At 26.5% G+C, this 15,517-nt stretch overlaps 2 protein-coding genes across 2 annotated transcripts; one reads left to right on the plus strand and one right to left on the minus strand.

The window, feature by feature from the left end:
• The first annotated feature begins 7,506 nt into the window (after positions 1-7,506).
• On the plus strand, positions 7,507-9,063 carry OCT59_005082 (uncharacterized protein). Its single transcript, XM_025327433.2, has 3 exons — positions 7,507-8,111; positions 8,207-8,478; positions 8,561-9,063. The coding sequence occupies exons 1-3, from the start codon at positions 7,559-7,561 to the stop codon at positions 8,906-8,908; spliced, it is 1,173 nt and encodes a 390-aa protein (XP_025171353.1). The 5' UTR covers positions 7,507-7,558; the 3' UTR covers positions 8,909-9,063.
• A 4,363-nt stretch (positions 9,064-13,426) lies between these two features.
• On the minus strand, positions 13,427-13,946 carry OCT59_005083 (uncharacterized protein; the record flags this gene model as incomplete). The annotated part of the gene is made up of 4 exons (XM_066138158.1): positions 13,427-13,435; positions 13,510-13,590; positions 13,662-13,829; positions 13,893-13,946. 4 exons carry the CDS (start codon positions 13,944-13,946, stop codon positions 13,427-13,429), a joined length of 312 nt encoding a protein of 103 aa, XP_065997334.1.
• Positions 13,947-15,517: the final 1,571 nt, after the last annotated feature.

Here is a 15,517-nt window from a genome sequence, read left to right on the forward strand (position 1 = left end):
ACTTATTGCATTTTCATCTCATCTCAAAACATATCATCGCGAGATATATATTACATCTCAAAATACATCCCTCCAAGATATATCACCCCAAGATATCATTCATTATGAAGAACTGAAGGCCTTCGAAGATAAAGATCCAGCATGCATATTACCTTATTTCCATCTACGATTGATAAAATAAATAATTACACTCTTCCTGCGGAAACAATATTGATTTCTGATAATTATACAATGTTGTATTATGCTAAAACAACAAATGATATTAAGGGAAAATATGGCATAATAATTAATTACAGCAATGAGTCTATAAAGTAAGTTTAAATGATAGTACTTTTTTAGCGAATATATTTAGGAAATGCTAACGGATTTGTTGAACATAGTATATATCGAAAAACCAGATAAAGAAGGAATAGCGGCATCACGTCAGTTTAATAACATAGTACTGTAAGTAAGTATTTTTACGAATAACAATTAGTTTTTTTTTTGAGATATTTATATTAACTTTTTCATCTTATTTTAGATATTACGTGAATTTCATGCACTAAACCTGTTATCGTTTACCTTAGTATGGTCTGGTGCAATACACAAAATCACTACCTAAATTGGTAGTATTACACAAAAATCGACAAAAGGTTCCCACCTTCAACGTTATCAACAAAAACACCTTTTTTTTCTCCATGGATACGACCAAAACTTTTTAACTAGCAACGAAAAAAAAAATGAATATTCACGTCTACCAATAATTTTTAGATATTTGACAATGCCAGAAACAACATCAAGACTTATCACTAGTACACAAGGAGATTGCTACAGTTCTTGTTATAGGGAGGCAACAGTTGCGCTGAATATAATAAAAATGAGATCTTACCACAAAAAAACCACGGCCGACCAAAAAAAGAACTTAACTGTATTGTTGTTGAGCTTATGTTATCTCTGTAAATATTTCCGATGCCCACTTATTATGACAAAAACTTGAGGAAATGGCCATATATTTCAAAATGGACATTACTTCATATACCACCTTACCATTGTGAACTACAACCGATCGAGGGAGTTTGGTCTACTGTATTCTCGCTATTAGAGACAAATTATTGTATGCTTTTAAGAAAAAGGTTACCTCTAAAGTTATAGTTAGGTTTTGGAAAGGTGTCTTGATAAGGCGAAAGAATATAAAGATTTATCATTTATGTGATGGCCGAAAATGAAAATGAAGATTCCGAAGTTGAAGAATATTAATAAAAAATTTTATATAATTGAGAACTTTAATAAATTTACATTTAAATATGTCTTAAATCCTAAGTTATAAATAAAATAATTTAAAAAATTTACTTTAATTTTAAGAAAAAATTTTTTTATTAATAGCATATTGGTGTATCAACTTTTTTGCACCGAACCATAGATAGTTTAGATTTTCATTTAATAGATGGAGGTTTTGATTTTATGTATATTTTAAATATTAATGAAACACTGAAACAACAGGATCATCACCGAAAAATTAAATAAATAATACCATTAAGTAATTTGATTACAAATAAGAATTAACAAATAATACGGACGTTGATTAAAAAAGGGTCACCAATCAACAATTTCGATCAAAATATTAAAATTTAATAATTAATAAATTATTTTTTTAAGATAAAAGTTTCACTACTTAAATAATCAATTAAGCAAAGAAGAGAATTTAATGGTATGTTTAAATATTGTTAATATTATTGAATTTAAATGAAATATATATTTATTGTTTTTAAACTGACTATTATTTTTATAGGTGCGATTTCAGTTCTGGATTAAATCTCATTTTCAGTAATACCAGGAACTTTCAATTTTTTATCGCGAATCATTAATATTTACTTATTTCGCTATATATCTATATAGTATACATTGATCTGTATTAATGGTGATAATTTTGGCAATTCACGCAATTTAAATCATGAAAGCTTCTACCAAAAATGTCAGTTTTATAGTTCGTACAAGGAAATATTCAATCAACGTACTCAGGGTTTATACAAAATTCGGTACACTCACTGATTTTGTATTTTTTTTAAATCTATCAATTCTATCATGAAGAAACAAAATACTTATTCATATCAAATATGCCTAGTAGTTCAAGTAAAAGTAAAAAATGAGCAAAAGACTGAAAATATTCGTGAAAATTTAATATGGGTCGATATATCCAATAAAACGAGTTGGGTTTGGAATTATTTTAAGTTGGCAACAGATGGAAAAACTTATTGAAACTATTGATGATGTAGAAAAAACTTGTGATTTTTCTTGTGCTTATAATGAAAGCGGTATGTATGACTACAAAAATTTTTTATATATTTAAAGAAAATAATATTAATTATAATACTGTATATATTATAGGATCAACTTAAAATTGATGGCGAATTTAAAAAAGTGACACCTTACAAAGAACCTAAACAAAAAGAATTAAACGAAGTGAACGGAAATGGTTTTAGAAGAATGATGAAAAAAGTCAATCCACAATTTTAACTACCATCAAACATGGTAATTAATTTTATCACACGTAGAATTCATCCTTTTTGGCGCGTCTAAAAAATCCTGAAGGACAAAACTCTGCGATATTTGAGACCGGTTGTTAATACAACATTCATATTATTAAAGGTTAAAAATACACCACATTTAATAATTCTAAAGTAAGAAATTTAATTTAATATCATTTTATTTATATTATTTAGAGATTAATTTAATTTTCTTACTTATTATTATTTAGATAATATTCTTTATTTTACCTATTGTAATCAATATTTTATTAGCCATAAATATTTTTGTATCTGAAATAGTAATGAATCCATCGTTCACTAATAGAGTTTTTAGCCGTTGACATACTAGTATTAACTTACACTTTATCATCGGATTTATTTGGTCTTAAAATATTTTCGGCTGCTTTAACTCAAAGGTCAAAAAAAAATAATAGTATTGGATAGATTGTCGTTAGAGACTAGGTAAATAAATGTAAACAAGAATTTTTTGTTCTAAGAAATACCAAAGGTTTTCAATGGCAATCTAGAATAGATTTTATGAATTATAAACGCTCTTTGGATTGGAGGAATTTTTTGGAATTTAGATTGGGAGAGAGGTATTAGGATTCACTGTTCAAGGTCGATTACGCTTTCAAGGAGATTCAGATTTTGGAAGGCTTCTTCCCCTCGGTTTTTTGGGGCTATTGGATTTCTGTATAACGTTCAGAACTGTCATTTTTTATGGCCAAGCGCAGAGTTATTCCTGTTAAGGCAGATTTCCTAAATTTTGTTCAAAAGTAAAGTAAATTGATAAGAAAAAGAGATGATAAAAAAATTAAGTTTTTTTTTTAAGAAAAAATCGAATCGTTTATTAAATGTTTCTTTAATTAGTAAGAAATTTATAGAGGGAAGAATTAGGGAAGAGAAAGGATGAGGGATAAGAAAAGGCATAGAACAAGGGAAAGGGAAAGTACGAAGGAAAGGGGAAAAGTTTCGAAATTTTTAAAAAGGAGAAAGTTTCGATAGTTTATTAAACCGAGTTTAATATAAATCACGTGATGTACGTAATGACTAATTTAATATAAATATCGAAAGGTTTCAAAATATGCAATAAGCCATAAATATATACATTTCAAATAATACGTAAGCATTGATAAATTAAGAAATACATACAAACATAACAGTCATAATTTTGCTATATTTTTTGCATATACTGACAATACCGTATTATAGTAAAATCACAATAATTAAGATAATTGAATAATTGACCATAATATCTCTGCATACTCTCATGTAAGTTATAATGCTAATATATTAATGAAAGAAATAAATGTAAGAATAAGTATATTTTCAAGCGAAGGAAATCTTATTTCATACCTTATTACACCATAAAGAGATAAATTTAATGTGTCTACACGATCATTAAAGATATGTAACTAGTATTTATAATGCCGGCTTTTAATATATTAGTCTTAAGTGAAAACTTACGTTATTTATCGCACCGAAATAAGAATTCCAAAATCTAAATAACAGGAACATTAGAGTCGCATCAAATTAACATTATAGTGATCAGCGAACAATAAATACCTGAAATGGCGGTTGCGTTGTTTGATATATTGTGACTATATCATAAATATGGATTTTTTTTATATTAAAAGTTTTAAAGTAATATTTTTTCATTTTTATAATGTTGACGTTGAAAATGCGGCTACAATGCTTATAATTGCATAGTTAATTTGACACATTTAATTTGGGTTTAATCAACTAATTTTTCTGGAGAGTCAATGAAAAGATTCGAAATGACATTAAATTAATTAAATGATCTGAAATTTATCTACTAATGAATGAAATTCGTAAATAGTGTATTTTTTAGATATATTTATGCTATATATCTTATGTAAATATTATAAAGAATATCATAAATTTGTAAATTAGGCTGTTAAGGATGTACAATTAAATAATCAAATGATTTAGATTTATGTTCATTATTGATATTAATGTATATTAAAAAAGCACTTTTTATTTTAAATTGCTGTAATTGGAGATCTTTTTTCCAGGATCATATCAAATCCGAACAAATTTTACTTTTCGCTTTTTTTTATTTTATTTATTTTTAATTTGATCGGGACCCGTGAAATTGTATTAAATGTGACCACAATGGATTCTTATTGCGGTAAATACAAAATTGTATAAATCATTAAACGCTTAATGTTAATAATTAATAACATTAAAAGAAAGCGCTTCATATTAACAAATAAATATTGTTTTTTTCGTAATTTGTATATTATTACTTAGCCTTTTTTTGAAATAAAAATGCATTAAGCACTTTAATTTCCGTTATCACCCTACAATTACTAGTTCTTAATAATATGTACTCAAACGAGTAATAACCTAAAAAGTAAATAATACGATACTTGAAACGTGTAACATTTTCCGTTATTAAATCTAGTAAATAATATTGATCGTTCTATTATGATTATAATTATGAAGAACAAAAAAGTCGAGAAATAGAAATAGTATTTAATATATGTGAGGGATATTAACAGAATGTATTTTTAGTGAATAAATCAAAAAAAAAGATGTCAAATAATTTGAAAATAACATTATCAAACATTTTTGAATCTTTCGTGTCACATTATGTCTAAATTGAATTCAAACTCGAGAACTATCTATTATTCATCGATATTGATTTTATTAAATTTATTTTTATTAAAAAGTTCTAAAATTAGTTCTTTTATTATTACAGTATCATAATTACAAAAACTCGCTGAAACGTGCGGTAAGATTTTATGATTGGTTTTGACAGTATATTGTTACTTATGATTTTTCGAATGTTTATAATTAATCAGTTCACCAGATATGTTATGTACATACCAACATTTTTGATAATATTTTATCCGTACATTTTAATTTTTTTTTCGATCGCGGAGTTAATCGAAATTGAAAATATTGTGACTCCGATAGATGACGGTAACGAACGATAGATTCTTTGTTTTATTTTCAAATAATAAAAATATTTAGGAGCAATGAACGATCAAATACAACAAGTATAACAAAAAGAATATTGATAATAAAAGTGACACTAATAAATCAATAAATCAATTTTTTTAGAATATGTACTGTAAATAAAATAACTTTAAAAGAAGCAATGTGAATTTGTTGTTTTATTCATTTAATTTCTCAATTGTTGATAACAAGCATTTAGGTGAATGGTGAATTTTCATTCCTTTAAAGAAGGCTACGTACTACGATTATTTCTCTATTGGTTAATATTGAAAATCTGATATTTGAAAAAATAAACAAACACTATACTTTAAAAGCGACAAATTTGCTTAAATTTTGTTGTTATATGTGAACATTTGTTTCAACTAAGAAATACAAATTATTAATAAGCCGTAGTTCTAACTAAAATTTTTATTTTAAAATTACAAAATTACGGTTTCTTAAAGTATAAAAAGAGAGATTAAAATATAAATAAATTTAAAAATTATTTGTATTAAAGTAATGATGATTTTACATTTATAATCAAGTAGTGTTATTAGGTTTTTGACTCTTTGTATTGTTACGCGTATTCTTGCTTATGCTCATAAACGATGAACATCTTTTGATTTATAAATTTACGAGCGTAATATTCATTTAATTTATCCGTGCAAATCAACTTTTTTTTTCGTATAAAAGACTGAGCGATTGTTCTTTTCATTAATAAACGCAAATATGTAATTATTTAATCATAAAATTAATTCTTTTTTGATAACTTAAAACTTCCCCGTTATAATTTATTATATGATGAGCAAGGATCATTGATCACTTCATCAGGAGTTGTATTTTTTGTAGAGTCTATAATGTAAATTTATTATATAAATTTTTATAATCTGTAATACATATAAATAATTTTTTTATTTTTTATATAATTGTCAGGTAGTTTCTTGTGAATCAAAAAATACATTTCAGATGCACTAGACACACATAATTGGTAGGCAACATCTCCACATCTGAGATTGAGAATGTTAACGTTAATAACTGGTATAAGTAGGAACCATGAAAAAAAAAAAATTACGATTACCCATGCTAAAATTTAAGTCATGTTAGAAATAGTAAATTGAACAAACTACTGTATAGTGCGTAAATTAACATGTCCAATCTAACGAACCAATTTAATAATTTATTTCACTAATTTGATTGGAGGAACGATATATTTAAACTAGAAGAGTTTGAAAGGGCATACGCAAAGAATTTTAATAAAGGTTGATATCGCATCACGTGAAGTATCCTTTTCCTTAGATGATATTTGTGCTAAATTTGGCGTTCGAGTCTTCGAGAAATATCTTGTATTGCCTTGTTAAATTTCTCTTTTTGTTATAAGTATCCAAGAGAAATATTTGCGTTAAGAAAATATTAGGGCTTGAGTGAAACCGGGTTTTCCGTAGTTTGAATATAGGCCATCTATCTCAAAGTTCTTTTTTATTATGATACAGTATTTAATTACTGTTCGAATCAATATGTTTATTTAATGTCCTTTAATAAGTTCGAATTGTGGTTCAAACTGTGATATTGTCCGATCTGTTTTGCGGTCTAAAGTCTAAACCACTGTTTACGAACCGATCCTAACAAATACAGTATACTTTCATTGCATTTTAAGATATAACAGATACTGTATAACAGTCATAATATGATATTACTACCATTTTTTTTTTATAGAAGAGTTTCGGTTGAATATTACTTTTAGACACTGTACGTCGTTAAAAGATAGTAATATGATATACTTTTGTAAAGAAAAGAAATGTATACTGTATTATAACAAGTCACAATGAAGAATTTTAATTAATATGAAAATGTCATAATACACTTAACTATCCTGTTAATTTCCGAAAAATAAAATGAGGCTTTGACACTTTTTTACCGAAATTAGTCAACTGCATGGCCACAGTAATAATTATATTCTTTAATCACATGACATTCTCCACAGCCGTGGCGAAGTAGTGTTTTTTTAAAGCCGCATTATTCAATTTGTAAATCCTTTCTTGAATCGGATCCTTTTCTTTTTCTTTCGTGAATTCTGTTTTTTCCCCTTTATTATGGCAAAAGAAATAAATGCGGATTATGTTTATATATTTAGCGAAAATGATGTAATAAAACCAAGCTCTTCAAAATCTTGGTCAACATTATACACTTCTGTAATTGATTTAGGTAGTGATTCAACATCTCCTCCTTCAGAAACTGCTCCAAGTTTATCAACATCAACACCAACAACTCGTCAATCAAATTATGATGATGCTTTACGCATATCTCAATCTGCTAGTTTATCTATCGTTAATCCTATTGCAAGATCTGCTAATATAAGTAGACAATTAGAAGAAGTTTATGTACATGATGAAAAAAGGGGCAAATCACCTATTGCTTCTCCTCGTTTATTAGCCACTAAAACTAAAGGTTATAATGGAACAGCTGATTCTTCTAAGGAAAAAAGTGATATTAAGGATGATACATCGACAGATAATAAATTTAAATTAGAAAAAACTGACTTTGGTGTAATTAGTAAAGATCCCAAATTAAATAAAGAACCAAAAATATTATATGATTTCTTTTTATCAAATAACGATAAATCTGAAATGGCTATAACAATTCATGGTAAATTTTCTATGAAATTTATGACACGAAACCCCGTATATATATTATGTTAAATAACTCGTTTACTCCCTTTTTTTGAAATTCTTTTTTTTTAGGATATCGTACCGAAGAAAAAGATGGGACTACCCATGTAATAAGTGGAAGTCATGGTTATGAATATGAGAAAAGAGATGTTAATACCGTAGAAATAACAGATTTTATTTTTAAAATAGATTTATCTGATCATATTTTATCACAAGGTGAAATTTCTACAATTCCTCCAAAAGATGATGATGATTATGATATTAAAGATAGTAACGATATTATGCAAGTATTAGAAGAATATTGTAACAGTGGCGTCGGATTTAAAGAAATTGAAATGATAAAGGTGAGATACATGAAAATATAAAAAGACTTTAAAGACTTTGTAAGATTTTTCGTTTGTAACATTTCGTTTTGTTCGTTTATAGGTTATAATTTGGGATTATGAACCATTATCTAAAGTGATCGCAACAATAATCAGACAACAACATTATTATAATAATATAAAAATTTCTTATCCGTTACGTAATAATATAGTTAAAGTACAATCAACTTCAACATTATATAGTTTCACAAAAAATAAATGGATAAAATTATTTTGTCTATTAACTTGCCTTTGGATAATTTTTTGGCCTATTTGGTGGTTATATAGAAAATTTTACACTGTTCAAATTAAAAGTGAATTTAGAATGAAAATTAGCACTAAAGAATGGTTCGAAAATAATGTTTCTTATATTGTTAGTAAAGCTAAACTAAATAATGAAGGAGGGAAATAAAAAAATTATATTGTAGAAAAGTGTAAAAATTTTCTAATATTATTATGAAGTAAATTCTTGTACATATTTTCTTTTTGATGTATTTTAAATAGTATATTTCAAGATTTCATACGGCAGAAAAAATAAAAATTGAAAGATTATTTCATTATTTTTTATCTGGACCAAGGTTTAACGTAGCAGCGCAGCCACTATTTCTTTCTTTACAAATGTTAACGGTCCGGTTCGGTTTGACTTAAAGCCAAACCGATAAAAAGTCATTTTGTGATGCACATACATTTTATCACGCAAACTCAACCTTAATGGATCATTTATTGGTGAGTTTAATTCATCTTATAAAAAATAAATAATTTCATTAAACTACACCACCTGTGATCACTCGCTTAACACTAGTATGTTGTTTTCACAAAAACTATGGCGCAAATTATACTTGCCACTGGAATGGAAGCCATTAGACCATTAGTGTCAAACAGTCATAAATTACACAGTATTCCAAAAAGGCAATTTTTGCAATTATTTTTTCAGAATTATAATCATGTGAATTTATTAACTACGAGAAGCTGCGCACGTCTGATGGCGCAGGCGCAGCTCCACAGCCACCCGTCACGTGATACAACAATTATTTTTTTTGTTTTCGAGGCTAAAATTAATGATTTTATCATAACAATTAAAATATTATAACAAGAAATATATGTGATAGAAATAAAAATAGCGATGTGATAAAAATAAAAACTTAAAATAGATATTCAAAATGGATCCACAATGCATCCCTTAATTCGTATTCCCTCTTTGAACTTAGAAGACCTATCTTGGTGGAGTTTTAACAATATTAATATTTTCATATTTGTTGACTATGTGTAATTAGTTTTTTTTTCATATAGTAAATCAATTGTAATTATAATAATAATTACTGTGAAGACAATGGCGTTTCTCTCGAAAAAGTACACACCTTTCTTTTATTTTGTAACGTTTAGTTTCTGGTATCGTAGTTTTCGATCTAGATTCAAAATCTTTAAACCATTCATCCATGAATGCATCTAATTCAAATTGTGGAATTTCAAAACCTACAACAGTTCGAAATGAAGGTAATTCATTAAATGTTTTTATTAAATATGTATAATTTTGAAGGAGTATTGTTTTGGAAATTCGGGTAAAAACGTAAAGTATTCCAAGAAATGATCTATAAATGAATTTTTTATTAATATCATTCTTTAATAATAATTAATAATAATCAATATCATCTAACAAATTAAAGCTTCATGATAAATTTAACAATTAAAAATTCAATAATTAAAGTTTTATAACAAATAATTAATAAAAATTTAACAAATTAATATTCCACGATAATATTTAACAATAAAAGATGATATAAACGTATCATTATTTAAAAAAAAAATAATTTTTAACAAAAATAAATGCAACTCTATAGACAAATCAATGATATTTTAACGAATTATTAACGAAATTAAGATATATGATAAATTAATAATAAAATAAACACAAAAATCGAAAATATATTATCAGTTATACTAACTACAGTACATAATATAATAAATACAAATAAATTATATTACTTTTACCAATAAATTGCATTTTTTTTTATTTTTTTCTAAAGTATAAATACTTTAAAAATCTAGATAATTAACTAACCGGCATTTTTTTGGTAATATCACCTTCCATAATGATTATTTGTATAACTTTCTAAAAAATTTCTTAATATAAAAGCATATATATTAATTACATTAATTACATAAATATTAAGAGAAATTATGTAAGAAATAAAACTGAAATGATAAAGAGATCGTTCTACTTGAGAAGAGAGGCGTGCACTGAAATAGGAGTATAATGTTTGCGATACAAATGATATTCCAATTTGTTGTATCACGTGACAGGTTGCTGTGGCGCTGCGCCTGCGCCATTATGCAACATATTACATCAGTTTTAAAATGTAATCTTATTTATTAGTTATAATATAAATAATATAATACAAAATTTATATCTATCTGCAAAAATAAATTTAAATGTAAACTTATCTGGAATGAATATAGGATTACTATAAATTTCATACTATATTTATATAACAATTAGTCAATTATTAGTTAATCACTACTTATAATAACAAATAACTCTTTTAATTTGAAAATTCAGTAGAAAAAGCATTCAGTTTATTTGAATAAATGAACCATAAAAATCATTACTAAAAATATGTACTTCAATAAAATAAAAATAAAAAATTTATTTAAGTTATATATTAAAATAATTAAAGATTATTAATTAATTTCAGTATTTTGTAATTTTTGTAATTAATTGTAATTTTAATTTTTTTTTTTTAACTTAATATTTAAGATATTTTAAATACAATTGTACTAAATAATAATAATGCAAGAAAAAAATATAGAAATTATAGTAAATCAGTCTTATATTAAATATTAATAATAAGGTTGCTTGCCGAAATCTAGGGGTTTAGGCAAGATGGCGTTTCGCCAAAAAGCGAAATTCTGCTGAAACTATATTAAAGTTATATTAAAAAACTGGTGAAACTTTAGAGAAAGGCGAAACTGCCAAAACTTATTATAAATGCTGAAACTGCCGAAATTCTGCCGAAACTATAATAAATCTATAGTAAAATTTTGATGAAACTAATCGTAGGATTTTGAAGAGGTTTAGACAAGCAACCTTAATTAATAATATATAATAGTTTAATAAATAATCAAGCAGTATTTTTTAAAAACTTTTCTACTTTTTTTATTAATAAATACTACTAATAAAAAAGTAATTAATAACATTAACAGAAAATCTAAAATAAATAACAAATATATTTTGAATTAGCCTTTTAGAATTTTGGTAACTAAAATTTTTATAGTAAATAAACCAATATAGCTATAAATCTAATTTTAATAACAAACTTCAGTATAAATATATTTAAAAGGAAAGAAAAAAAGTTTCATTAATTGAAATTTGAAAGTATATCAAATCCAAATAAAAACTGGCAAAAAAATGCTATTCATATTTTTTTAAATAGGCTTAATTTATATCAAAAAAATATTTCATTTTATTAAGTAATAAAGGTAGAAAAAATTTCAAATATAACCAAATTCTTCTCCTATTGTTGTTTTTAAAGATTTTTGCATTTAATCAAAAAAAATGCATTATTTTTTACTTTATTAGTAGATTAGTAAAGATAATGAAGATTTGTATAATCTTATAAGAATTAAAAAATTTCACTTACATTAAGTTATTGTCTTTTAACTGTAAATTGCAAGTATGCATTAAAAAATAAATGTTTTGTTTTCATAGTAAATAAGATGTGAGCACAGTAGGATGTGTTTTATTATTATTTAATTAACAAATTCTATTCTATTCATCCAATTTTAAGGGCATATTTTATCAGTTACTTTAGTAATAAATAATAATTGAAGATTACAAAATTCCAATTTTATCAATCATTTGAATTATTTCTAGATTTTTGAATTAGTATATACTATACTATTGGTAAAATGTTTTAGATATTTTGGTGCAGCTAATGTTATGTAGTATATCAATGTATATCAATTTAATCTATTACTAAAAATTTATACATATTGAATGTTTTTAAGAATACAAGAAAATATGATCCTAAAAAAAAATTCAATTAAAGCTAGCTGAAAATGTATTAATTGGGTAGACCAATAACTGTAGCCTTGGTGAGGATGTGTGTACCTCGCCATAGGCGTGATGGAGAATTAGGCGGGATATTCGAAGCGATTACCTTCAAAACTTCAGAAATATGATCCTTAACGAGTTAATGTTAAATTAATAAAAAGAAAAGCATTAAATAGTTTGTTGCATTAAAAGGTAATAAACAGTTACTACTATTGACCCTTACTTTGACAATGTAAAACGCTTCTAACACTGGAATTGTTCAGTTTGGGTGACAACATTTGCCGCCAACGACATCCTAGTAATAAACCGTAAAAGGTGTTAATATTACATTAATTATGATAGCTTTACTTAACACTTACAAATTTCGTAATATAATTTGACATTTGCAAAACTTGTCTTAATTGTTCAACTCTGTTATTCCGGAGAAATTTTCACACCACTTTTTTTGGATTACATCTAAATGTGTGAAAGAATTTAGTAACTAGGATGGAAGAGGTTGCTTAGTGTTAACTTTTGCAGTAGTATTGCAGCTTAACAACACTAAACCTTTGAATAAAAAATTAAATCTTACTGAAGAATACTCAAAATTATGCCATAAACTACTGACGATTGGTGTTTGTCTTCGGCAGATTTTATTCTAAATCTCCTGATCGCAGGTGAGATATGCAGGTTTTGTCTGTTCGATGTACATTATATTTGGTAGACATCTATTTTTATCGCAAATATAATATGAAATCGCCACGGAAACTCATGATTCAGATGGAATGCAATAATTACAAGATTTTTTTTTTGAATGTCTTTTTATAACATAAATATGGATTTTTTTGACTTGCTGAATGCTAGCTATTGAAATTCCGAAGCTCGGAGAGATTTTAGCTTTCAAATCCACTGAAAAAGCGCGAAAGTATAGTTAGTTAATGTACGGTGAATGTAACGAAGCATTGATCACATTATGTACTCACATCCTTTTTAGAAGTATCTCTGACATCAATCTTATGAATTGCATCTTCCCATGAATAAAGAATTTTCTTCCTGGCATCTATCTATTTATATATATATATGAACTAGATCCACTTTAGATTCTTCATGTAGCAAACCTAAAATGCTTTATTACCTTCTTCACGATTAATGTAGTAGACAGAACAGATATCGAATTATCATTCTGATTGAACTCCATGAAAGGTTTTTTCGGGTGTGCTTGGTCGCTGGGAAAAAGATCTGCAACATTGGAAGTATTACTTCCATCATCATCTTTAGGTGATATATTTGTTAAATCTTTTCGCTTGATTGTATCACATATAATATGTCAATTACACAATACAATTTGTGTTACAAAGCTTATCACCCTTTTGGTTGCGTCGCTTCTTCCTCTACGTTGATTTTGTGCTTGGATTTCCATGATTCTAGCAGGTGATGTGGCTAGACCATATCATCTTCTCTCTTACAAACTCGTACTATGAAATAGTTCATATCGTTAGAATAGATTACCAGAAAGTTGATGTCATATTCCTGAGCTCTTCATTTTTTGCTAATTTATTAAGATTCTCCTTCATTTTTTGTCAAAGCAAGATAAAGATAAAATTAGTTACCGGTCCGAATAATATATATATATATATATCAACAATCTATCGTACGACGAGGAAACCCAGAGTGAGGAAACCCCGTATAGTATCGATGCTTTGTCTAATATAGTACAACAGTGGCAACACGCTAAGGAAACCCAGTGGCGCGTGAGCAATCCGTATAGTATTGACGTGGCTTAAAGCCAAGCTGTGTTGTTAACAAGTTGTGCTCATTTGCACACAAAATGTACTAACCTTGAACGATGTCTTTAGTAAAATTGCCTTTGAGCACTTCGAAAAGCCGTAGTTTTGTTAGATAAACTTATAAATGTACTTTTACGGGTTAGACGGAAGCAACTTTTGTCAAAAGCGTAGTGTATAAAGCTTAAGTAGGACCAAATATCAACCGAAATACTCAGAGTAAGGAATAGGTTTTTCTCGATATATGGTATACTCAGTTAAGGGATGAAAAAATGGATCACTGAACTGAAATACATACGGTAAATAGAGTGTAAATAGTCACATCTATCGTTACACCGACATCATAGACATCAACCAACAACTAAACAACGCGATTTTTGCAACTACTGCACCCGTGACATCTTCTCAAATATATCTTTGTATATATTAGTTAATGTTTAATTCTTCGAAACATCTAGAGTACGAAAGCTGTTAATGCAATTACTAAATTATTTGTTGAAAAATGAAAAGCTACAGTATATACAATACATTCTGGGGACTTTAGCTTTTAAAATTATATTTGTCACGGTATTATTTGTCACGCGGTTAATTTCTTAATGCCGTGGCCAAAGTCACGTGGAGGTAAAAAAAGTGTTGGCACCTATTATGTGGATTTTTTTATTAGCTTACATAAACATGATTTTCAACGCCCAAATTTTTTTTAGAGTAGTACATTAGAAGTTAAAGTGCTAGCCTAATACATTTTTGTAATAATCATATTCCAATTATTAATAAATTCATCAGATAATAATTTCAGCCTAAATATGTTTTCATACTTTAGATATTGAATTAAAGATAAATTAAAAGCAATTAATACAATTATTATTTCTATTGTATCTGTTCTACTCTTAGAATTCGTATCAAATTTTTAAGAAATTAATTTATTCTTATTGGTAATATAGTTTTTGATCCTATTAACATATCAGATAATCAGATATCTGAATCAGATATTCATCTATGCTGTATCACTTTTTTTTGTTATGAATGCTGTACCTAAAGTTTAATTACAATTTCACGTTAACTGTTAATTCTATTCTTAAATTATTATTAATCAAAAATCAGAAAGATGAGATTTATATTCATGATTACTGGGTAAAATACGTGAAATGCCGGTACTACATGAAATAAATTAAGGTAGGAAATAATCTCGGTAACATTATCATTTTGC

The sequence above is a fragment of the Rhizophagus irregularis genome, chromosome 13 (genome assembly GCF_026210795.1).
Source record: "Rhizophagus irregularis chromosome 13, complete sequence".
Lineage (NCBI taxonomy): Eukaryota > Fungi > Glomeromycota > Glomeromycetes > Glomerales > Glomeraceae > Rhizophagus > Rhizophagus irregularis.

What these genes read in the sequence shown, in the direction of transcription:
- OCT59_005082 (XM_025327433.2), top strand. Translation starts at nt 7,559, where the DNA reads ATGGCAAAAGAAATAAATGCGGATTATGTTTATATATTTAGCGAAAAT. An exon ending in AATGGCTATAACAATTCATG is followed by an intron (nt 8,112 to 8,206) that starts GTAAATTTTCTA and finishes CTTTTTTTTTAG; the next exon opens with GATATCGTACCGAAGAAAAA. An exon ending in AAGAAATTGAAATGATAAAG is followed by an intron (nt 8,479 to 8,560) that starts GTGAGATACATG and finishes GTTCGTTTATAG; the next exon opens with GTTATAATTTGGGATTATGA.